Source organism: Salvelinus alpinus, chromosome 34, assembly GCF_045679555.1.
Source record: "Salvelinus alpinus chromosome 34, SLU_Salpinus.1, whole genome shotgun sequence".
NCBI lineage: Eukaryota > Metazoa > Chordata > Actinopteri > Salmoniformes > Salmonidae > Salvelinus > Salvelinus alpinus.
The window spans coordinates 1314544-1340382 of NC_092119.1; the positions used below are offsets into that span (position 1 = coordinate 1314544).

The 25839-nt window shown below is 47.1% G+C and overlaps 1 protein-coding gene across 2 annotated transcripts in view; it reads left to right on the top strand.

Moving 5' to 3' along the window:
- The first annotated feature begins 2190 nt into the window (after positions 1 to 2190).
- The window catches only part of LOC139563637 (papilin-like), a 76444-nt gene continuing 52795 nt past the window's right edge, over positions 2191 to 25839 (top strand). For both annotated transcript variants that reach the window (XM_071382476.1, XM_071382477.1), the window contains exons 1-4: positions 2191 to 2478; positions 7513 to 7575; positions 13169 to 13272; positions 24346 to 24406. In XM_071382476.1, coding sequence (XP_071238577.1) covers positions 7519 to 7575; positions 13169 to 13272; positions 24346 to 24406 — 222 coding nt within the window. In that variant the 5' untranslated portion in view covers positions 2191 to 2478; positions 7513 to 7518. The remainder of the gene's footprint in view (positions 2479 to 7512; positions 7576 to 13168; positions 13273 to 24345; positions 24407 to 25839) is intronic.

Sequence of the window (25839 nt, forward strand, 5' to 3'; positions counted from 1 at the left end):
AAAAACGAGTTGAAGCTAAAATCACTGTGCTCGTAAAAATGACCTCAACCCCCCCCCCCGAAAGAGAGGAGAGAAACCTCACCCCTGAAAGAGACGTGGTGAGGGGGGGAAGCCGGTTCTGGAAACACATGGAGGTAGTTTTCATAAACATAGTCTTTGTATGGGCTCTGGTGGTTTCCTGTTTTTTAAAACCCAAAATAACCGCTCTGTTTACTAACTAACTGATCCTCTCTGTTCACTAACTAACTGATCGTCTCTGTGCTTCTCAAGTGATAGTTTAACAAGAGACATGGTAGGGATCAATGGTCATGGATACAACAAATATCCAACATGTCAACGTCTAAACTTCTCTTTTATTAAGGTCTTTCTTTGTATTATATTTAGTTCCTTTCGTGGTTTCTTTCCACTTTCTATACTTAATTTCCTTCAGGAAAATTCTCCAAAATGTGGGAAAACACAACATGTGATTATATATTATAATTATTATTATATATATTATTATACATAGTGATTATGACATCTGCCTTGAAGCCCTTCATGCTTTAGGCTTATGACACCCCTTATTTACAATGTATGGTTGACATGTTCAACCTCAGATGTATTACTTTGGTATATTTCATTTCTCTCCTTTATTTATTTATTTTATTTTTTATTTATTTCACCTTTATTTAACCAGGTAGGCAAGTTGAGAACAAGTTCTCATTTACAATTGCGACCTGGCCAAGATAAAGCAAAGCAGTTCGACATATACAACAACACAGAGTTACACGTGGAGTAAAACAAACATACAGTCAATAATACAGTAGAAAAATAAGTCTATATGATCCTTAACTGTCGAGGCGGAAGGTAGCCTAGTGGTTAGAGCGTTGGGCCAGTAACCGAAAGGTTGCTAGATTGAATCCCCGAGCTGACAAGGTAAACAAATCTGTAGTTCGGCCCCACTGTTCCAAGGCTGTCATTGTAAATAAGGATTTGTTCTTAACTGACTTGCCTAGTTAAATAAAAAATAAATAAATAATTAAGTTCTCCAAAATGTAGAAAACACAACCAGCTCTTTTGAGACCTGATTTAGGGCCCCACGAGTAGTCTTGGAGCCATTCAGGGTTGATTTAGGGCCCCACTTGGGGTCTTGGAGCCATTCAGGGTTGATTTAGGGCCCCACGAGGGGTCTTGGAGCCATTCAAGGTTGATTTAGGGCCCTACTTGGGGTCTTGGAGCCATTCAAAGTTGATTTAGGTTGATGACATAGTCTTTCAGCCACGTATAGATCTGTGATTACATAGATGTGTTTGTGGTGCATAGTCTCCTGATTTAGGAGTCATATAAATTCTATCTTAATCTGTTGTATTCCTTGTTCACACCTTCTCTCTCCTCGCTGTGAAGACATTATAATAGATCATGTTGGCCTACAGATATAATTATAATATATGATTTAATCTATTGTGTTTTTCTCTGATTTAACATTTTTAACTTTGAAGGGTCTGGGTGAAAGACTCATGTACCTCTATTTAGGCTATGTATATTAGTAATTGTAACACCCTGGAAATAATACAACTGTTATTACACATAACCTGACACTGCAAAAACATTTTTTTTTATTGAACTAGGCAAGTCAGTTAAGAACAAATTCTTATTTATAATGACGGCCTACTGGGGAACAGTGGGTTAACTGCTTTGTTCAGGGGCAGAATGACAGATTTTTACCTTGTCAGCTCAGGAATTCAATCCAGCAACCTTTTGGTTACTTGCCCAATGCGCTAACCACTAGGCTACCTGCCGCCCCACGGTAGACTCACATATGCCTATTGTAATGCTATAACCACTGGCATGTAAAAAAACGAAAAAACGAAAAAAACAAATTAAAAGTTAATCCTGCATATTCATTCTGAGAAGAAGGATCTTTAAATCTACAAACTTTCATTAGCAGTTATTTTTACAATCTGAAATTATAACCTCAAAATAAAGTCTCGATTTGAGTTCTGCACATTGGCGCAATGTAACCACCACCACGCAGATAAGGCAAGATGCGGTTAGCCAGAGTGACGCTGACAGAGGAGGTTTTAACACCGACTGGACCATAGCTGCTGGAAGTAAGGCTGCAACACCCCACCCCCCACAAAAAAAAAAAAAAACGCACTCCCCACAAAAGTAGTGGACTGCGCCTTTAATAATAGGAGTCTGTAGCGCGGGTAACTCTTCCCTTTGAATAATTTGTTTTGCAGCACCCACAAACTACTTCCAGTGACTATGGACTCGACTGTTTCTCCCGGTTTCAATATCCCGTTAAGAAGAGAAAGGAGAAGTGTCTAGTAGCTAGAGAACCTGTTCGGAACAGGAGTTGTCTTACAACGACATAGACAGAACTCTACAACTTAAAACCCTCCCCTGAACACCGGAGGCACCACAACACCAGCGCAGCGGAAATTCACAAGGTGTTTTTTTGGGGAAGAGTTGAAGGGACGCAGAAACGCTCACCAGGTAAAATTCTAACAACTTTTATTAGGATTTTTGAGGCATGTTGACTTTTACAAGAGTTGTTTTTCCACATGTGTAACCTACTACTGGGCTATTTATTTCCGAGTTTACAAATGAACAGTTAGCAGAAGTCACCGATGACAAACGGAGGCTACCTATAGTGTTTTTTTCTGGCGAATAGTTTCCCCCACAGGGTTTTTGGATATCTCCACCCTGCTGTGGGACTCTCAACAGCAGCATGCACAGACTGGCTATGTGGACAGCATCACTTTTTTTTCACTCTAAAAAAAATAATCCCCTGTTTTCTATTTTATTCTATGCAATACTTAGTGTTCAGGATGTACACACAAAAACACTTAACTGTACTTGCTTTTATCCTGTTATCACAACACTGATTCAATAAGTTATTCACAATATGCATGACCTTTTTTGATGGACCATTCCTTCAGTGTGTGTACGGTATGTAGGCGTGCGTGTGTGTATTCGACGCGCGCACGCTCACGTGTGTGTGTGTGTGTGTGTGTGTGTGCAAGTGTGTTTTTACAAGTGTGCGTCTTTGCTACTGTGGACAAGGAATGGGTCTGGTCTGTGAGTACTGAGTTTGTGCAGCCCAGTCCACTGATGGTGTTACGCTTCGATCACACCGACAGTGTTTTTGCATTGTGGTACACCAGAATTACATTAATTTCCCCCTGAAGCTGCGTTTACCTTTTCATTTCGGTTGAAGTGCGTTCGGTGTGGTGCATATATTGGATGTATCGAACGTACGCGTCGGACAGTATGCGTAGACGGCTTGGCAGAAATAAAACTTTTGTAGCATACATATCCAGATGATGCTGCGTACTATTTTACGCAATGATGCTGTCGGTGTGTTAGTGAGAGTTGAATCCGTGTCCTAATAAGTTGAGGTCAATAGGTTCATAGAGACGCTGACACCAATAACAAGCTTCAAGTGAGTGCAATTATGGGCAGTCAGATCAGTCCTGAGCAGTGTCTGCTATGTCTGCCCCCCCCGCTGCCACCCAGCCTCCCCCCGCTGCCACCCAGCCTCCCCCCCAGCCTCCCCCCGCTGACACCCAGACTCCTTGGCAGCATCAAATCAAATCAAGCTTTATTTATACAGCACATTTCAGACATGGAATGCAACTCAATGCTTTACAGGAAAAAAACTACAAAAAAACGATACAAATAAAAGCTGAAATATTTACAACTGTAAGGACAGACGCTGGTAAACGAGAAGCAAGTACAGGGAGTGAACATTTGAATAAATATTGGACGTGAAACAGAACAAGGACAGCGTCTGGACAAGGGGAAACAAAACGACATTAATGCAGACGCGGGGAAGAAACTGAGGAACAGACAGATGTAGGGGAGGCAATCAATAAAGTAAAATAGTTCAGGTGAGTCCCATGAGGCGCTGACGCGCGTAACCTTGGTGACAGGTGTGTGTGTGTAATGATGGGCCGCCTGGCGCCCTCAAGCGCCAGATAGGGGAAGCGGGAGCAGGCGTGACTACACAACAAACATAAGATGAAAACAAAAGAATAACTTACTGAAAAACCTAAAAAAGCCCCCTGAGGAATAGCAAAGCTAAGAAGATGGTTCTGCCCCCCCAGCCTCCGGCTCTGCCCCCCAGCCTCCCCGCTCTGCCCCCCCAGCCTCCCCGCTCTGCCCCCCCCAGCCTCCCCGCTCTGCCCCCCCCAGCCTCCCCACTCTGTAGCTCCCACACTGCTCCGTTTAGCATCACTGCTGACATTGTGAAAAACAAAAACAGAAAATATGGATACAGAGTATAAAGTTTACAGACTGTAACAGACTATAAGCGGCTGTGACACTTGTCGGATGTGGCAGGGCTTGAAAACTATTACGGAGTACAAAAGGGAAACCAGGACGCGAGCTGCCCAGTGACGCGAGCCTACCAGACGAGCTAAATGGCTTTTATGCTCGCTTCGAGGCAAGCAACACTGAAGCATACACGAGAGCACCAGCTGTTCTGATGATAACGCTCTCTGTAGCCGATGTGAGCAAGACCTTTAACCTTTCTCGCCCCGGGGTTCCGCTAGCGGAACACCCACAACATTCCGCTGCCTTCGCAGAGCGCGAAATTCTAAAAATATTTTTTAGAAATATTTAACTTCCACACATTAACAAGTCCAACACAGCAAATGAAAGATAAACATCTTGTGAATCCAGCCAACGTATCCAATTTTTAAAATGTTTTACAGCGAAAACACAATATATATTTGTTAGCTCACCACAATAGCCAAACACACAATGCTATTTATCTTTCAAAAAACCGACAAAATATAGATATAATTAGTCACTAACCAAGAAACAACTTCATCAGATGACAGTCTTATAACATGTTACACAATACATTTATGTTTTGTTCGAAAAATTTGCATATTTGAGGTATAAAATCATAGTTTTACATTGCAGCTACAATCACAAATAGCACCGAAGCAGCAAGAATAATTACAGAGAGCAACGTGAAATACCTAAATTATTCACTAACCTTGACAAACTTCATCAGATGACAGTCCTATAACATCATGTTACACAATACATATATGTTTTGTTCGAAAATGTGCATATTTAGCGGTACAAATCGTGGTTTTACAATGTGAATACGTAGCCAAACTGCACAAAATTATCCAGAGATATTTTGGACAGTCACCTAATCTAATCAAAGAACTCATCATAAACTTTACTAAAAAATACATGTTGTACAGCAAATGAAAGATACACTAGTTCTTAATGCAATCGCCGTGTTAGATTTTTAAAAATAACTTTAGTACGACATACAGCTTACGTTATAGCGAGACAGCGCCTGCAATGAGGGCGGAAAATAGAACTAAATATTTTCCACAGAAATACGAAATAACATCATAAATGGTTCCTACTTTTGCTGAGCTTCCATCAGAATCTTGTACAAGGAGTCCTTTGTCCAGAATAAATCGTTGTTTGGTTTTAGAATGTCCTCTTCGCCTGTCGAATTAGCAACCTTAGCTAGCCAAGTGGCGCGAAGATGTCCATCTTCACCAAACGCAGAGAACGGAAAACGCCCAAACTCCCGATAAACATTCAATAATCTGATAAAACTACATTCAAAAAACATACTTTACGATGATATTATCACATGTATTAAATAAAATCAAAGCCGGAGATATTAGCCGTCTATACCAACAGCTTTTCAGAAGGCAATCTGGGGTTCCTTCCCGCGCCTTGGCAGGCAAAGGAAATTGGGGTCACGTCATTCCAAGAGCTCTTGTTCGACCTCAGATCAAGCTAGACACCCCATTCCACCTTCCACTGCCTGTTGACATCTAGTGGATGGCGTATGAAGTGCATGTATATCCATAGATTTCAAGCAATTGAATAGGATGGCCCTGGAACAGAGCCTCGATTTCAGATTTTTCACTTCCTGACAGGAAGTTTGCTGTGTATTTAGTCCCCTCCTGTACTCCCTGTTCACCCACGACTGCATGGCCAAACACTAATCCAACACCATCATTAAGTTTGCTGACGACACAACAGTGTTAGACCTGATCACCAACAATGATGAGACAGCCTATAGGGAGGAGGTCAGAGACCTGGCAGTGTGGTGCCAGGACAACAACCTCTCCCTCAATGTGACAAAGGGGCTGATCGTGGACTACAGGAATAGGCAGGCCGAACAGGCCCCCCATTAACACAAAGACAGTCGTGAAGAAGGCACGACAACACATTTTCCCCCTCAGGAGACTGAAAAGATTTGGCATGGGTCCCCAGATCCTTAAAAGGTTCTACAGCTGCACCATCGAGAGCATCCTGACCGGTTGCATCACCGCCTGGTATGGCAACTGTTCGGCCTTTGACCGTTAGGTGCTACAGAGGGTAGTGCGTACGACCCAGTACATCCCTGGGGCCAAGCTTCCTGCAATCCAGGACCTATATAATAGGTGGTGTCAGAGGAAAGCCCATAAAATTGTCAGAGACTCCAGTCACCGAAGTCATAGACTGTTTTCTCTGCTACCGCACGGCAAGCGGTACCGGGCGCCAAGTCTAGGACAAAAAGGCTCCTTAACAGCTTCTACCCCCAAGCCATAAGACTGCTGAACAATGAATAAAATGGCCACCGGGCTATGACACTGCTGCTACTCGCTGTTTACTATCTATGCATAGTCACTTCACCCCTACCTACATGTACAAATTACCTCTAACCTGTAACCCCGCACACTGACTCGGTACCGGTACCACCCCCCTGTATATAGCCTCGTTGTTGTGTTACTTTTTATTATTTTTTACTTTAGTGTAATTGGTAAATATTTTCTTAACTCTTCTTGAACTGCACTGTTGGTTAAGGGCTTGTAAGTCAGCATTTCACAGTAAGGTCTACACTTGTTGTATTCGTCGTGTGTGACAAAATAAAGTTTGATTTGATTTAAAGTCTACACACTAGAAAGTCAAAAGACTAGAAAGTCAAAAGACTAGAAAGTCAAAAGACTAGAAAGTCTACACACTAGAAGGTCTACAGACTAGAAGGTCTACGGACTAGAAGGTCTACACACTAGAAGGTCTACACACTAGAAGGTCTACAGACTAGAAGGTCTACACACTAGAAGGTCTACAGACTAGAAGGTCTACACACTAGAAGGTCTACACACTAGAAGGTCTACAGACTAGAAGGTCTACACACTAGAAGGTCTACAGACTAGAAGGTCTACAGACTAGAAAGTCTACAGACTAGAAGGTCTACAGACTAGAAGGTCTACACACTAGAAGGTCTACAGACTAGAAGGTCTACAGACTAGAAAGTCTACAGACTAGAAGGTCTACAGACTAGAAGGTCTACAGACTAGAAAGTCTACAGACTAGAAGGTCTACACACTAGAAGGTCTACAGACTAGAAGGTCTACAGACTAGAAAGTCTACAGACTAGAAGGTCTACGGACTAGAAGGTCTACACACTAGAAGGTCTACAGGTCATTAGAATAACGGCAGTATAACGTTGTAATACTTTATTAGACTAACTTGTTGTCCTTCCATCTCCACCAGTGAAAGATGAAGATGCTGTGGTATCTGGCTGCTCTGCAGCTGTTCCTAGCTCCAGCTCTCCTGGTAAGCAGACGTGATGTACATCTGAATAGTATTGTAGAATAGTGTTATTATATTCAGGGAATACATATAGTCAGGTGGGAAAAGCAGTCGGTCAGATACAGGGGTCACGTCTAACCTATATGTTACAGTAAGGTGTCACATCTAACCTATATGTTACCGTAAGGTGTTATATACGATCATACAGGGGTCACGTCTAACCTATATGTTACAGTAAGGTGTCACATCTAACCTATATGTTACAGTAAGGTGTCACATCTAACCTATATGTTACAGTAAGGTGTCACATCTAACCTATATGTTACAGTAAGGTGTCACATCTAACCTATATGTTACAGTAAGGTGTCACATCTAACCTATATGTTACAGTAAGGTGTCACATCTAACCTATATGTTACAGTAAGGTGTCACATCTAACCTATATGTTACAGTAAGGTGTTATATACGAACATACAGGGGTCACATCTAACCTATATGTTACAGTAAGGGGTCACGTCTAACCTATATGTTACAGTAAGGTGTCACATCTAACCTATATGTTACAGTAAGGTGTCACATCTAACCTATATGTTACAGTAAGGTGTCACATCTAACCTATATGTTACAGTAACGTGTTATATACGAACATGCAGGGGTCTCATCTAACCTATATGTTACAGTAAGGTGTCACATCTAACCTATATGTTACAGTAAGGTGTTATATACGATCATACAGGGGTCACATCTAACCTATATGTTACAGTAAGGTGTCACATCTAACCTATATGTTACCGTAAGGTGTTATATACGATCATACAGGGGTCACATCTAACCTATATGTTACAGTAAGGTGTCACATCTAACCTATATGTTACCGTAAGGTGTCACATCTAACCTATATGTTACAGTTAGGGGTCACATCTAACCTATATGTTACAGTAAGGGGTCACATCTAACCTATATGTTACAGTTAGGGGTCACATCTAACCTATATGTTACAGTTAGGGGTCACATCTAACCTATATGTTACAGTAAGGTGTCACATCTAACCTATATGTTACAGTAAGGTGTTATATACGATCATACAGGGGTCACATCTAACCTATATGTTACAGTAAGGGGTCACATCTAACCTATATGTTACAGTTAGGGGTCACATCTAACCTATATGTTACAGTAAGGGGTCACATCTAACCTATATGTTACAGTTAGGGGTCACATCTAACCTATATGTTACAGTTAGGGGTCACATCTAACCTATATGTTGCAGTAAGGTGTCACATCTAACCTATATGTTACAATAAGGTGTCACATCTAACCTATATGTTACAGTAAGGTGTTATATACGAACATACAGCGGTCACATACAGCACCCTCTGTACTTTGGATAGATACAGAGCCTTCAGAAAGTATTCAGACCCCTTGACTTTTTACACATTTTGTTGTGTTACAGCCTGAATTTAAAATGTAGATTAAATTGAGATTGTGTCACTGGTCTACACACAATACCCCATAATGTCAAAGTGGAAATATGTTATTCATTTTTTATTTTACAAATGTATCAAGGCGAGACCCAGGAGGCAGATGGTTGGAGTCTTACAATGTTTAATTATCCAAAGGGGTAGGCAAGAGAATGGTCGTGGACAGGCAAAAAGGTCAAAACCAGATCAGAGTCCAGGAGGTACAGAGTGGTAGACAGGCTAGTGGTCAAGGCAGGCAGAATGGTCAGGCAGACGAGTACAGAGTCCAGAAACAGGCAAGGTCAAAACCGGGACGACTAGAAAAAGGAGAATGCAAAAGGAGAACTGGAAAAACACGCTGGTTGACTTGACTAAACATACAAGACGAACTGACACAGGGGGACAGGAACACGGGGATAAATACACTGGCACAAAAAGTCAGGAAACACAGGGATAAATACACTGGTACAGAGAGACAGGAAACACAGGGATAAATACACTGGTACAGAGAGACAGGAAACACAGGGATAAATACACTGGCACAGAGAGACAGGAAACACAGGGATAAATACACTGGTACAGAGAGACAGGAAACACAGGGATGAATACACTGGTACAGAGAGACAGGAAACACAGGGATAAATACACTGGCACAGAGAGACAGGAAACACAGGGATAAATACACTGGCACAGAGAGACAGGAAACACAGGGATAAATACACTGGCACAGAGAGACAGGAAACACAGGGATAAATACACTGGCACAGAGAGACAGGAAACACAGGGAAAAATACACTGGTACAGAGAGACAGGAAACACAGGGATAAATACACTGGCACAGAGAGACAGGAAACACAGGGATAAATACACTGGTACAGAGAGACAGGAAACACAGGGATAAATACACTGGCACAGAGAGACAGGAAACACAGGGATAAATACACTGGCACAGAGAGACAGGAAACACAGGGATAAATACACTGGTACAGAGAGACAGGAAACACAGGGATAAATACACTGGCACAGAGAGACAGGAAACACAGGGATAAATACACTGGTACAGAGAGACAGGAAACACAGGGATAAATACACTGGTACAGAGAGACAGGAAACACAGGGATAAATACACTGGCACAGAGAGACAGGAAACACAGGGATAAATACACTGGCAGAGAGAGACAGGAAACACAGGGATAAATACACTGGCAGAGAGACACAGGAAGCACAGGGATAAATACACTGGCACAGAGAGACAGGAAACACAGGGATAAATACACTGGCACAGAGAGACAGGAAACACAGGGATATATACACTGGCACAGAGAGACAGGAAACACAGGGATAAATACACTGGCACAGAGAGACAGGAAACACAGGGATAAATACACTGGCAGAGAGAGACAGGAAACACAGGGATAAATACACTGGCAGAGAGAGATAAATACACTGGCCCAGAGAGACAGGAAGCACAGGGATAAATACACTGGCAGAGAGAGATAAATACACTGGTACAGAGAGACAGGAAACACAGGGATAAATACACTGGGGAAAGTAAGCGACACCTGGAGGGGGTGGAGACAATCACAGGAACAGGTGAAACAGACCAGGGCATGACACAAAGGTATTAACAATTTAAAGCTGAAATGTATTGAGTCAATAATTATTCAACACCTTTTTTATGGCAAGACTAAATAAGTTAATTTGCTTAACTTCTTACAGATCATTGGGACGCTAACTTTAGAGTGTTTTCTATCCAATACTACCAATTATATGCATATCCTAGCTTCTGGGCCTGAGTAACAGCCAGTTAATTTTGGGCACCTCATTCATCCAAACTTTTGAATACTGCCCCCTAGCCCGAAGAAGTTAACAAGTCACATAAGTTGCATGGACTCACTCTGTGTACAATAATAGTGTTTACAATTATCTGGAAGGTCCCTCGGTCGAGCAGTGAATTTCAAACAAGGTAGATGACAGGATAGTGGTACGGCTGTAGACAGGGGGTAGGCTGTAGACAGGGGGTAGACTGTAGACAGGGGGTAGACTGTAGACAGGGGGTAGACTGTAGACAGGGGGTAGACTGTAGACAGGGGGTAGACTGTAGACAGGGGGTAGGCTGTAGACAGGGGGTAGACTGTAGACAGGGGGTAGACTGTAGACAGGGGGTAGACTGTAGACAGGGGGTAGACTGTAGACAGGGGGTAGACTGTAGACAGGGGGTAGACTGTAGACAGGGGGTAGACTGTAGACAGGGGGGTAGTCTATAGACGAGTGGTAGGCTGTGGACGGGGTAGGCTGTAGGCTACAGGGTAGGCAATAAACAGGGAACCCTGAGGTAGGCTACAGACAGAGGGTAGGCTACAGACAGGGGGTAGGCTACAGACAGGCGGTAGGCTGTTGACGGAGGGTAGGATATAGAGATAGGGTAGGATATAGAGAGAGGGTAGGCTACAGACGGGGTAGACTGTAGACGGGGGGTAGGCTAGAGACCGGGGGTAGTCTATAGACGAGGGGTAGGCTGTGGACGTGGTAGGCTATAGAGAGAGGGTATAGGCTATAAACATGGGGTAGGCTATAGACAGGGTGTAGGCTACAGACATGGTAGTCTGTAGACGGTGTAGGTTGTAGACGGGCTAGACTATAGACGAGGTAGGCTGTATACAGGGTAGACTATAGACAGGGGGTAGAATGTTGACGGAGGGTAGGATATAGACAGGCGGTAGACTACAGACAGGCGGTAGGCTGTTGACGGAGGGTAGGATATAGAGAGAGGGTAGGCTACAGACCGGAGGTAGGCTAGAGACGGGGTAGGCTAGAGACGGGGTAGACTGTAGACAGGGGTAGACTGTAGAGAGAGGGTAGACTGTAGAGAGAGGGTAGGATGTAGAGAGGGGGTAGGCTAGAGACAGGGGGTAGGCTAGAGACAAGGGGTAGGCTAGAGACAGGGTAGTCTGTAGACGGTGTAGGTTGTAGACGGGCTAGACTATAGACGAGGTAGGCTGTATACGGGGTAGGCTATAGACAGGGAGTAGGCTGTAGATGGGGGGTAGACTATAGACACGAGGTAGACTATAGACACGGGGTAGACTATAGACACGGGGTAGACTATAGACACGGGGTAAGCTATAGACAGGGTGTAGACTATAGACAGGGGGTAGACTATAGACACGGGGTAAGCTATAGACAGGGGGTAGACTATAGACAGGGGGTAGACTATAGACACGAGGTAGACTATAGACACGAGGTAGACTATAGACACGAGGTAGACTATAGACACGAGGTAGACTATAGACACGAGGTAGACTATAGACACGAGGTAGACTATAGACAGGGGGTAGACTATAGACACGAGGTAGACTATAGACACGAGGTAGACTATAGACACGAGGTAGACTATAGACACGAGGTAGACTATAGACAGGGGGTAGACTATAGACACGAGGTAGACTATAGACAGGGGGTAGACTATAGACACGAGGTAGACTATAGACAGGGTGTAGACTATAGACAGGGTGTAGACTATAGACACGAGGTAGACTATAGACAGGGGGTAGACTATAGACAGGGGGTAGACTATAGACACGAGGTAGACTATAGACACGAGGTAGACTGTAGACACGAGGTAGACTATAGACACGAGGTAGACTATAGACACGAGGTAGGCTGTAGACAGGGGGTAGGCTGTAGACAGGTAGGCTGTAGACAGGGGATAGACTATAGACACGAGGTAGGCTGTAGACAGGGGGGTAGGCTGTAGACACGAGGTAGGCTGTGTGGTACAAAGTCAAGAGCTTTGCCTGCTATACCAGACTCCGTCACATGTCATCGGCATGGGCCCTGGTCTAAAGTATCGTGTTCCTATAAAGCCCTGTGTGCCCTGGTCTAAAGTATCGTGTTCCTATAAAGCCCTGTGTGCCTTGGTCTAAAGCATCGTGTTCCTATAAAGCCCTGTGTGCCCTGGTCTAAAGTATCGTGTTCCTATAAAGCCCTGTGTGCCTTGGTCTAAAGCATCGTGTTCCTATAAAGCCCTGTGTGCCCTGGTCTAAAGTATCGTGTTCCTATAAAGCCCTGTGGGCCCTGGTCTAAAGTAGTGCACTCAATAGGGAATAGTGTGCCATTTGGGACATATCCCATAACGTGTTGTTGTGTATGTCCAGCTGCCCAATGGGGACTACTGGGAGGAATGGAGTCCCTATGGAGAATGTAGTCGGAGCTGTGGGAGTGGGGTTACCCTTAGGACCAGGAGATGTGTCAGCCAGAGGTAAGAGAGTGTTGTTGTTCGTTGTTGTTGTTCTTATTTGCTGTTATTCTTTGTTGTTGTTATTCTTTGTTGTTCTTTGTTGTTTCTTTCCTGTTCCTCAGTCCTCTCTAGGCTACCCCTGTGTATCTCTGTCCACTCTAGGCTACCCCTGTGTATCTCTGTCCACTCTAGGCTACCCCTTGTGTTTCTCTGTCCACTCTAGGCTACCCTTGTGTTTCTCTGTCCACTCTAGGCTACCCCTGTGTATCTCTGTCCACTCTAGGCTACCCCCTGTGTATCTCTGTCCACTCTAGGCTACCCCTTGTGTATCTCTGTCCACTCTAGGCTACCCCTGTGTTTCTCTGTCCACTCTAGGCTACCCCTGTGTTTCTCTGTCCACTCTAGGCTACCCCTGTGTATCTCTGTCCACTCTAGGCTACCCCTGTGTATCTCTGTCCACTCTAGGCTACCCCTGTGTATCTCTGTCCACTCTAGGCTACCCCTACGTTTCTCTGTCCACTCTAGGCTACCCCTGTGTTTCTCTGTCCACTCTAGGCTACCCCTGTGTTTCTCTGTCCACTCTAGGCTACCCCTGTGTTTCTCTGTCCTCTCTAGGCTACCCCTTGTGTATCTCTGTCCACTCTAGGCTACCCCTGTGTTTCTCTGTCCACTCTAGGCTACCCCTGTGTTTCTCTGTCCACTCTAGGCTACCCCTGTGTTTCTCTGTCCACTCTAGGCTACCCCTGTGTTTCTCTGTCCTCTCTAGGCTACCCCCTGTGTATCTCTGTCCACTCTAGGCTACCCCTGTGTTTCTCTGTCCACTCTAGGCTACCCTTGTGTTTCTCTGTCCTCTTAAGGCTGTCCTGTGTTTTACAAGGTCAAATCAAATGTTATTGGTCACATACACATGGTTAGCAGATATTAATGTGACTGTAGTGAAATGCTTGTGCTTCTAGTTCCGACAATGCAGTAATAACCAACAAGTAATCTAACAATTCCCCAACAACTACCTAATACACACAAGTGTAAAGGGATGAATGAGAATATGTACATATAAGTATATGGATGAACTATGGCCAAGCGGTATATACAGTATATACAGGTGATATGAGTAATGTAAGACGTGAACATTATTAAAGTGGCATTGTTTACAGTGACTAGTGATCCATTTATTAAAGTGTCCAGTAATTGGGTCTCAGTCTCTCTGAGTTAGTGATGGCTGTTTAGCAGTCTGATGGCCTTGAGATAGAAGCTGTTTTTCAGTCTCTCGGTCCCAGCTTTGATGCACCTGTACTGACCTCGCCTTCTGGATGGTAGCGCTGTGAACAGGCAGTGGCTCGAGTTGTTATTGTGAGTGCCCTCACCTCCTCCCCGTAGGCTGTCTTGTCGTTGTTGGTGATCAGGCCCACTACTGTTGTCATCTGCAAACTTGATGATTGAGTTGGAGGCGTGCATGGCCAAACAGTCGTGGGTGAACACGTAGTACAGGAGAGGGCTGAGCACACACCCTTGTGGGGCCCCAGTGTTGAGGGTCAGCAAAGTGGAGATGTTGTTTTCTACCTTCCCCACCTGGGGGGCGGCCCGTCAGAAAGTCCAGGACCCAGTTGCACAGGGCAGGATTGAGACCCAGGGCCTCCAGCTTGATGATGAGCTCATGAGCTCACCCTCATGGAGGGTACTATGGTGTTGAATGCTGAGTCAATGAACAGCATTCTTACATTGGTGTTATTTTTGTCCAGATAGGATAGGGCAGTGTAGAGTGTGATGGTGATTGCGTCATCTGTGGACCTGTTGCGGCGGTATGCAAACTGAAGTGGGTCTAGGTTGGCCGGTAAGGTGGCAGTGATATGATCAAAGCACTTCATGATGGCAGAAGTGAGTGCTACGGGGCGGTAGTCATTTACTTCAGTTATCTTTGCCTTCTTGGGTACAGGAACAATGGTGGACATCTTGAAGCAAGTGGGGAAAGCAGACTGGGATAGGGAGAGAAATTGAATATGTCTGTAAACACACCAGCCAGCTGGTCAGCGTATGCTCTGAGGACACGGCAAGGGATGCCGTCTGGTTGAGTTGACGTCACTCTTATATCCAATAGTTCCTCCCGGCTGTATGTAATAAGACTTACGATTTCCTGGGGTAACAAGAAATAATACATTAAAAAAAAAAGAATACTGCATAGTTTCCTAAGAACTCGAGGCGAGGCGACCATCTCTGTCGGCGCCATTTTTGATTGTAGGGAGTGGCAGTTTGAATAGGATCTCTATCTTTAAGTTGGGTGTTGCCTTCTGCACCCTCAGCGTGCTGTGAAGCCAACAGAAGATGAGAAGGGAACTTGTTACTGTGTTACAGCAACACTCGTTGTGAACCAATTATACAGCGTCTTTCCTTCTTGACAGGTTTTACTGGCAGTGGCTTAGTGTTTGTTCTTGACAGATTTAACTAGCGCTGGTTGAGTGTGTGTTCTTGTGCGTGTGTTGAAAGGAATCTATATTTGTGGCTTGTTGTGCTGGAGGTTAATTATGCAGGAGAGAGAGAGGAGCAATGGAGAGAGGGGGGAAGGATAGAGCTAAGCTAAGCACTTTGTCCATAAATCATAGAGTTGGAATCCAGCCTGCTTGTTCCCTCTTGCATCTCATAATATTATGAAGAGGGGGAAGTAAAGTACATGTCTCCCAATATACAGCCGAACGATCGTGTAGTCTCCCATTCTAACTGGATGAGGAGGCACAGACTCAAAGGAGTCTTACATGACGTGTCATCCACCTGGGGTCACTACACCCCAAATCCTTCCTAAGGAGTTTGGTTGTATATGAGTGACTTTGACTTTGTTCTTCATAGTTCATCCCCCTTTTCCCAGCAGTGATCTATACTGCCCGGCAGACAGCTAAATCAGATGCTTATGCTGCTATCGCAAATCGCCACAAACGTTAGTGAGCAGCAACTTCTTCAGTACGATTTTAGTGATGGCAGGTTGAGGTTTACGATGCAGTGGTGTGTTAAAGGAACGGTCTCAAAGCTGAAAGTGTTTTTCCAGGGCTGGGTCTGTGGGCACTGGGCTGAAGGCTGGGTCTGTGGGCACAGGGCTGAAGGCTGGGTCTGTGGGCACTGGGCTGAAGGCTGGGTCTGTGGGCACAGGGCTGAAGGCTGGGTCTGTGGGCACTGGGCTGAAGGCTGGGTCTGTGGGCACTGGGCTGAAGGCTGGGTCTGTGGGCACTGGGCTGAAGGCTGAAGGCTGGGTCTGTGGGCACTGGGCTGAAGGCTGGGTCTGCGGGCACTGGGCTGAAGGCTGGGTCTGAGGGCACTGGGCTGAAGGCTGGGTCTGCGGGCAATGGGCTGGGTCTGCGGGCACTGGGCTGAAGGCTGGGTCTGCGGGCACTGGGCTGAAGGCTGGGTCTGCGGGCACTGGGCTGAAGGCTGGGTCTGCGGGCACTGGGCTGAAGGCTGGGTCTGCGGGCACTGGGCTGAAGGCTGGGTCTGCGGGCACTGGGTTGAAGGCTGGGTCTGCGGGCACTGGGCTGAAGGCTGGGTCTGCGGGCACTGGGCTGAAGGCTGGGTCTGCGGGCACTGGGCTGAAGGCTGGGTCTGCGGGCACTGGGTTGAAGGCTGGGTCTGCGGGCACTGGGCTGAAGGCTGGGTCTGCTTAGATCTCAGTTAGGAGGAATTTATTCAAACAAAGATGGCTTCCTAGACGTGCTGAAGCACAGCTACACTGATGTCATTGGTTAGATTCATTTCACATTTTGGAACAGAAATGAGACAAATGTCTTGACAGCAGAGTCAAATCCATTTAATTTACTGTCAGTTGAAGGGACATGGAAATATAAATCTGTGATTTGGCACATGAGACAGAGAGACAGAGAGAGCTTTGTATCACTGCACAGGGAAAAGTATATTGTGCCTTTATCTCCATCCACCCCCTAGCACCCATGGCTACCATTAAATACGCTCTTCCTGTGTCATCATTAATGCTGTCACTGTTAGTCTAACACGCCCAAATGCTGCTCTACCCCGTTACACGCCAGACAATCAGTTAGCCAGCTAGTCAGTCAGTTAGCCAGCTAGTCAGTCAGTTAGCCAGCCAGACAGTCAGTTAGCCAGCCAGACAGTCAGTTAGCCAGCCAGCCAGTCAGTTAGCCAGTTAGCCAGTTAGCCAGCCAGTTAGCCAGCCAGACAGTCAGTTAGCCAGCCAGACAGTCAGTTAGCCAATTAGCCAGACAGTCAGTTAGCCAATTAGCCAGACAGTCAGTTAGCCAATTAGCCAGACAGTCAGTTAGCCAATTAGCCAGACAGTCAGTTAGCCAGCCAGTTAGCCAGCCGGACAGTCAGTTAGCCAGCCGGACAGTCAGTTAGCCAGCCAGTTAGCCACCCAGACAGTCAGTCAGTTAGCTAGCCAGACAGTCAGTTAGCCAGCCAGACAGTCAGTTAGCCAGCCAGACAGCCAGTTAGCCAGCCAGACAGTCAGGTAGCCAGCCAGTTAGCCAGCCAGACAGTCAGGTAGCCAGCCAGTTAGCTAGCCAGACAGTCAGGTAGCCAGCCAGTTTGCCAGCCAGACAGTCAGTTAGCCAGCCAGTTAATTAGCCAGACAGTCAGTTAGCCAGCCAGTCATACAGTCAGTTAGCCAGCCAGTTAGTCAGTTAGCCAGTTAGCCAGCCAGTCAGCCAGCCAGTTAGCCAACCAGTCAGTCAGTCAGTTAGCCAGCCAGCCAGTTAGCCAGCCAGCCAGTCAGTTAGCCAGCCAGCCAGCCAGTCAGTCAGCCAGTCAGCCAGTCAGTCAGTCAGTCAGTCAGTCAGTCAGTTAGCCACCCAGACAGTCAGTTAGCCAGCCAGACAGTCAGTCAGTTAGCCAGCCAGACAGTCTGTTAGCCAGCCAGACAGTCAGTTTAATAACAGTCGGCTGAACAGAAATAAGACAGATGTCTTGACAGTAGTTACCTGCCTCCCCCAAGCTGGTGCACCCAGCCTCCATGCTCCCTGCCTCCCCCCAAGCTGGTGCACCTAGCCTCCGTGCTACCTGCCTCCCCCCAAGCTGGTGCACCTAGCCTCCGTGCTACCTGCCTCCCCCCAAGCTGGTGCACCCAGTCTCCATGCTACCTGCCTCCCCCCAAGCTGGTGCACCTAGCCTCCGTGCTCCCTGCCTCCCCCCAAGCTGGTGCACCTAGCCTCCGTGCTACCTGCCTCCCCCCAAGCTGGTGCACCTAGCCTCCGTGCTACCTGCCTCCCCCCAAGCTGGTGCACCTAGCCTCCGTGCTACCTGCCTCCCCCCAAGCTGGTGCACCTAGCCTCCATGCTACCTGCCTCCCCCCAAGCTGGTGCACCTAGCCTCCGTGCTACCTGCCTCCCCCCAAGCTGGTGCACCTAGCCTCCATGCACCCTGCCTCCCCCCAAGCTGGTGCACCCAGCCTCCATGCTCCCTGCCTCCCCCAAGCTGGTGCACCCAGCCTCCGTGCTACCTGCCCCCCCCCCAAGCTGGTGCACCTAGCCTCCGTGCTACCTGCCCCCCCCCCCAAGCTGGTGCACCTAGCCTCCGTGCTCCCTGCCTCCCCCAAGCTGGTGCACCCAGCCTCCGTGCTACCTGCCCCCCCCCCAAGCTGGTGCACCCAGCCTCCGTACTACCTGCCCCCCCCCCAAGCTGGTGCACCCAGCCTCCGTGCTACCGGGCCCCCCCCCAAGCTGGTGCACCTAGCCTCCATGCTCCCTGCCTCCCCCAAGCTGGTGCACCCAGCCTCCGTGCTACCTGCCCCCCCCCCCAAGCTGGTGCACCTAGCCTCCGTGCTCCCTGCCTCCCCCAAGCTGGTGCACCCAGCCTCCGTGCTACCTGCCCCCCCCCCAAGCTGGTGCACCTAGCCTCCGTGCTACCTGCCTCCCCCAAGCTGGTGCACCCAGCCTCCGTGCTACCTGCCTCCCCCAAGCTGGTGCACCCAGCCTCCGTGCTACCTGCCCCCCCCCCAAGCTGGTGCACCCAGCCTCCGTGCTACCTGCCCCCCCCCCAAGCTGGTGCACCTAGCCTCCGTGCTCCCTGCCTCCCCCCAAGCTGGTGCACCTAGCCTCCGTGCTACCTGCCTCCCCCAAGCTGGTGCACCTAGCCTCCGTGCTACCTGCCTCCCCCAAGCTGGTGCACCCAGCCTCCGTGCTACCTGCCCCCCCCCCAAGCTGGTGCACCTAGCCTCCGTGCTACCTGCCTCCCCCAAGCTGGTGCACCCAGCCTCCGTGCTACCTGCCTCCCCCAAGCTGGTGCACCCAGCCTCCATGCTACCTGCCTCCCCCCAAGCTGGTGCACCTAGCCTCCGTGCTACCTGCCTCCCCCCAAGCTGGTGCACCTAGCCTCCGTGCTACCTGCCTCCCCCCAAGCTGGTGCACCTAGCCTCCGTGCTACCTGCCTCCCCCCAAGCTGGTGCACCTAGCCTCCGTGCTACCTGCCTCCCCCCAAGCTGGTGCACCCAGCCTCCGTGCTACCTGCCTCCCCCCAAGCTGGTGCACCTAGCCTCCGTGCTACCTGCCTCCCCCCAAGCTGGTGCACCTAGCCTCCGTGCTACCTGCCTCCCCCCAAGCTGGTGCACCTAGCCTCCGTGCTACCTGCCCCCCCCCAAGCTGGTGCACCTAGCCTCCGTGCTACCTGCCTCCCCCCAAGCTGGTGCACCTAGCCTTCGTGCTACCTGCCTCCCCCCAAGCTGGTGCACCCAGCCTCTGTGCTACCTGCCCCCCCCCCCAGCTGGTGCACCCAGCCTCCGTGCTACCTGCCTCCCCCCAAGCTGGTGCATTGCTACTTCTTGAGGCTACTGTCCACCTGGTATGTTGTGTCTCGTCAGGAACATTAGTCATCCTGTCCAGTACCTTTTACCTATCTTCAATTATTAGACCACATCACTCTGTTGACTTGAACTCCTCCTGCACCCTATTACAGGAAGTGTCAACGTTCCCTTCACAGATACCAGTTACCATGTTGCCAACAGTTACCATGTTGTCCAATCAGAAAGCGAGGAGGAGGTGGAGGAGGAGGATAGTCTGAGCCTGGGTGAAGTGAATAACACTTAGGATACGTCCTTAATGGCTCCCTATTCCCTGTTTAGTGCCCTGCTTTAGACCAGGACCCATAGGGCTCGACTGTTGACCAGGGATCATAGAGCTCTACTGTTGACCAGGGATCATAGGGCTCTACTGTTGACCAGGGACCATAGAGCTCTACTGTTGACCAGGGATCATAGAGCTCTACAGTTGACCAGGGCCCATAGGGCTCTACTGTTGACCAGGGATCATAGAGCTCTACTGTTGACCAGGGGTCATAGAGCTCTACTGTTGACCAGGGATCATAGAGCTCTACTGTTGACCAGGGGTCATAGGGGCTCTACTGTTGACCAGGTATCATAGAGCTCTACTGTTGACCAGGGATCATAGAGCTCTGCTGTTGACCAGGGATCATAGAGCTCTACTGTTGACCAGGGATCATAGAGCTCTACTGTTGACCAGGGATCTACTGTTGCCCAGGGATCATAGAGCTCTACTGTCGACCAGGGATCATAGAGCTCTACTGTTGACCAGGGATCATAGAGCTCTACTGTTGACCAGGGATCATAGAGCTCTACTGTTGACCAGGGATCATAGAGCTCTACTGTTGACCAGGGACCATAGAGCTCTACTGTTGACCAGGGATCATAGGGCTCTACTGTCGACCAGGGATCATAGGGCTCTACTGTCGACCAGGGATCATAGGGCTCTACTGTTGACCAGGGATCATAGAGCTCTACTGTCGACCAGGGATCATAGAGCTCTACTGTTGACCAGGGATCATAGGGCTCTACTGTTGACCAGCCGTACCCTCCCTCAGCTTCAGGATTGAACTCATCATGGAGGCATAACACTTGCCTAGTGGTTAGAGCGTTGGACTAGTAACCGAAAGGTTGCTGGATCGAATCCCCGAGCTGACAAGGTCAAAATCTGTCGCTCTGCGCCGGAGCAAGGCAGTTCCCCAGGCCCCCACCCCCCCCCTCTTTGATTCAGAGGGGTTGGGTTAAATGCGGAAGACACATTTCAGTTGAAGGCATTCAGTTGTACAACTGACTAGGTATCCCCCTTTCCCTCCCCTCTCTTACGCGTTCCAGCTTCAGGCTCTTACTCGTGGAATCATAAAGATGGGACATGTCTGGTATTTAGTCTCAGGCATAACAAGCCTGGCTAAACACCTTGTTATTGATAGAACACAGGTCTGGAGGGAAAGCTCTTACCAACACCACCCTCTGAATACTAGCTCTTACCAACACCACCCTCTGAATACCAGCTCTTACCAACACCACCCTCTGAATACCAGCTCTTACCAACACCACCCTCTGAATACCAGCTCTTACCAACACCACCCTCTGAATACCAGCTCTTACCAACACCACCCTCTGATTACCAGCTCTTACCAACACCACCCTCTGAATACCAGCTCTTACCAACACCACCCTCTGATTACCAGCTCTTACCAACACCAACTTGTGTGGGCTCCAGGGAATTTCCCTTTGGTGCAGATCTAGGATTAGCTTCCACCTATCCTCCAGATGTCATCCAGTGATTTAAAAAAAAAACATTTTCCTCAAGTATAAATACAGTCAAGTACACATACTAAAGGGTAAACAAATATGTTTTTAACATCACGTTAGACAACTGCACACTTCAAGGAGATGGGACATTCAAGGAGGTGGGACATTCAAGGAGATGGGACATTCAAGGAGATGGGACATTCAAGGAGATGGGACATTCAAGGAGGTGGGACATTCAAGGAGATGGGACATTCAAGGAGATGGGACATTCAAGGAGATTGGGACATTCAAGGAGATGGGACATTCAAGGAGATGGGACATTCAAGGAGATGGGACATTCAAGGAGATGGTACATTCAAGGAGGTGGGACATTCAAGGAGGTGGGACATTCAAGGAGGTGGGACATTCAAGGAGATGGGACATTCAAGGAGATGGGACATTCAAGGAGATGGGACATTCAAGGAGGTGGGACATTCAAGGAGATTGGGACATTCAAGGAGATTGGACATTCAAGGAGATGGGACATTCAAGGAGATGGGACATTCAAGGAGATGGGACATTCAAGGAGATGGGACATTCAAGGAGATGGGACATTCAAGGAGGTGGGACATTCAAGGAGGTGGGACATTCAAGGAGATGGGACATTCAAGGAGATTGGGACATTCAAGGAGATTGGGACATTCAAGGAGATTGGACATTCAAGGAGATTGGACATTCAAGGAGATTGGGACATTCAAGGAGATTGGACATTCAAGGAGATTGGACATTCAAGGAGATTGGACATTCAAGGAGATAGGACATTCAAGGAGATTGGACATTCAAGGAGATGGGACATTCAAGGAGATGGGACATTCAAGGAGATTGGACATTCAAGGAGATTGGACATTCAAGGAGATTGGGACATTCAAGGAGGTGGGACATTCAAGGAGGTGGGACATTCAAGGAGGTGGGATATTCAAGGAGATGGGACATTCAAGGAGATGGGACATTCAAGGAGGTGGGACATTCAAAGAGATTGGGACATTCAAGGAGATTGGACATTCAAGGAGATGGGACATTCAAGGAGATGGGACATTCAAGGAGATGGGACATTCAAGGAGATGGGACATTCAAGGAGGTGGGACATTCAAGGAGATGGGACATTCAAGGAGATGGGACATTCAAGGAGATGGGACATTCAAGGAGGTGGGACATTCAAGGAGGTGGGACATTCAAGGAGATTGGACATTCAAGGAGATTGGGACATTCAAGGAGATTGGACATTCAAGGAGATTGGACATTCAAGGAGATTGGACATTCAAGGAGATTGGGACATTCAAGGAGATTGGACATTCAAGGAGATTGGACATTCAAGGAGATTGGACATTCAAGGAGATAGGACATTCAAGGAGATTGGACATTCAAGGAGATTGGACATTCAAGGAGATGGGACATTCAAGGAGATTGGACATTCAAGGAGATTGGACATTCAAGGAGATTGGACATTCAAGGAGATTGGACATTCAAGGAGATTGGGACATTCAAGGAGGTGGGACAATCAAGGAGTTGGTCTGATGGTCAGATGTGATGTAATCCCATTGCTTGCGGGAACGATAAAGGACCCCCCTCCCCACCCCCCACCCCCCCACTTGTGCCATGTCATGTATACCTGGTCCACCTATTGAGATGTGCCTTTTTGTTAAGTAAATCAAGTGATAAATGAAGATGAAAAGGAATGGATTTGTATGAATTTCTATGAATTTGTAGGGTCCCCTCATATGATTGCAGACCAATACCCAACTACCCACTTAATTAGATAGGTTGGTTCAGAGGCGTTAAGGTGGTAGGATGTCGGGTGGGGGGGCGTATAAACTACATCTTATGTTTCTGTGCAATAATTATTGTTAAAACTTCAATACAAATATATTAAAAAAAAAAAAAAAAAAAGGTGAAAGGAGCCCGTTCTCCTATAGCTCCTCCCACCAGCCTCCTCTGCTGTACATACTGCAGGAAGCCAAAGCTGTTGTAGGGACTGTGTACCAAATGGCACCCTATTCCCTATATTTAGGGCACTACTTTTGACCAGGACCCATAGAGCTGTGGTTGAAAGTAGTGCACTACGTAGGGAATAGGGTGTCGTTTGGAGCCAACACTTCACTGCCTCATGGTTGGCTGCCTGCAGCCTGCCTGTGTACTGATGTAGGTGAAAGGTCAGCCTTAATGACTACATTATCTTCATCATGTCATTATCTCTCCTCTGAGCCCAGTTGGAGGGTGAAGTTGCCCCCCAAATGCTGATCCTGGTTCAGTTTAGCTTTTTTCCCCTCACTAATGATGAAGGTTAGGAATGATGGAGGGGAAGCTGATCCTAGATCTGTACCTAGAGGAAAGTTCAGCCTTGGAGTTCTGAGCCCACTGAATGTAGCCTGGTCCCAGATCTGTTTATGCTGTCTTGCGAACTTCCAGGATGTTGTCATGCCAAACATGTATTGGCAAGACAGAACAGATCTGGGACCAGATTACTCATGAATTAGCTCTATCTTTATCCTTTCTTTAAACCATGAATAACCTCTGATGTCTCCTTTTAATCTGTTTTACAGGACTGACGGAGGGAATAACTGTGTGGGACCAGACAAGTCCTACAGCTCCTGTAATATCCAGGTAAACAACATGCTAGGGTTGTAAAATTCCCCAAAATCCCCCAAAACTTTCTCACAGACTATTACTGTTGGTGTAACTCTCTCTGACTATTACTGTTGGTGTAACTCTCTCTCTGACTATTACTGTTGGTGTAACTATCTCTCTGACTATTACTGTTGGTGTAACTCTCTCTCAGACTATTACTGTTGGTGTAACTCTCTCTCTCACACTATTACTGTTGGTGTAACTCTCTCTCACACTATTACTGTTGGTGTAACTCTCTCTCTCACACTATTACTGTTGGTGTAACTCTCTCTCACACTATTACTGTTGGTGTAACTCTCTCTCTCACACTATTACTGTTGGTGTAACTCTCTCTCACACTATTACTGTTGGTGTAACTCTCTCTGACTATTACTGTTGGTGTAACTCTCTCTCAGACTATTACTGTTGGTGTAACTCTCTCTCTGACTATTACTGTTGATGTAACTCTCTCTCACAGACTATTACTGTTGGTGTAACTCTCTCTGACTATTACTGTTGGTGTAACTCTCTCTCAGACTATTACTGTTGGTGTAACTCTCTCTCTGACTATTACTGTTGGTGTAACTCTCTCTCACAGACTATTACTGTTGGTGTAACTCTCTCACAGACTATTACTGTTGGTGTAACTCTCTCACAGACTATTACTGTTGGTGTAACTCTCTCTCAGACTATTACTGTTGGTGTAACTCTCTCTGACTATTACTGTTGGTGTAACTCTCTCTCAGACTATTACTGTTGGTGTAACTCTCTCTGACTATTACTGTTGGTGTAACTCTCTCTCTGACTATTACTGTTGGTGTAACTCTCTCTCACAGACTATTACTGTTGGTGTAACTCTCTCTCAGACTATTACTGTTGGTGTAACTCTCTCTCAGACTATTACTGTTGGTGTAACTCTCTCTCAGACTATTACTGTTGGTGTAACTCTCTCTCAGACTATTACTGTTGGTGTAACTCTCTCTGACTATTACTGTTGGTGTAACTCTCTCTCTGACTATTACTGTTGGTGTAACTCTCTCTCTGACTATTACTGTTGGTGTAACTCTCTCTCAGACTATTACTGTTGGTGTAACTCTCACAGACTATTACTGTTGGTGTAACTCTCTCTCTGACTACTACTGTTGGTGTAACTCTCTCTCAGACTATTACTGTTGGTGTAACTCTCTCTCAGACTATTACTGTTGGTGTAACTCTCTCTCAGACTATTACTGTTGGTGTAACTCTCTCACAGACTATTACTGTTGGTGTAACTCTCTCTCAGACTATTACTGTTGGTGTAACTCTCTCTCAGACTATTACTGTTGGTGTAACTCTCTCTGACTATTACTGTTGGTGTAACTCTCTCTCTGACTATTACTGTTGGTGTAACTCTCTCTCTGACTATTACTGTTGGTGTAACTCTCTCTCAG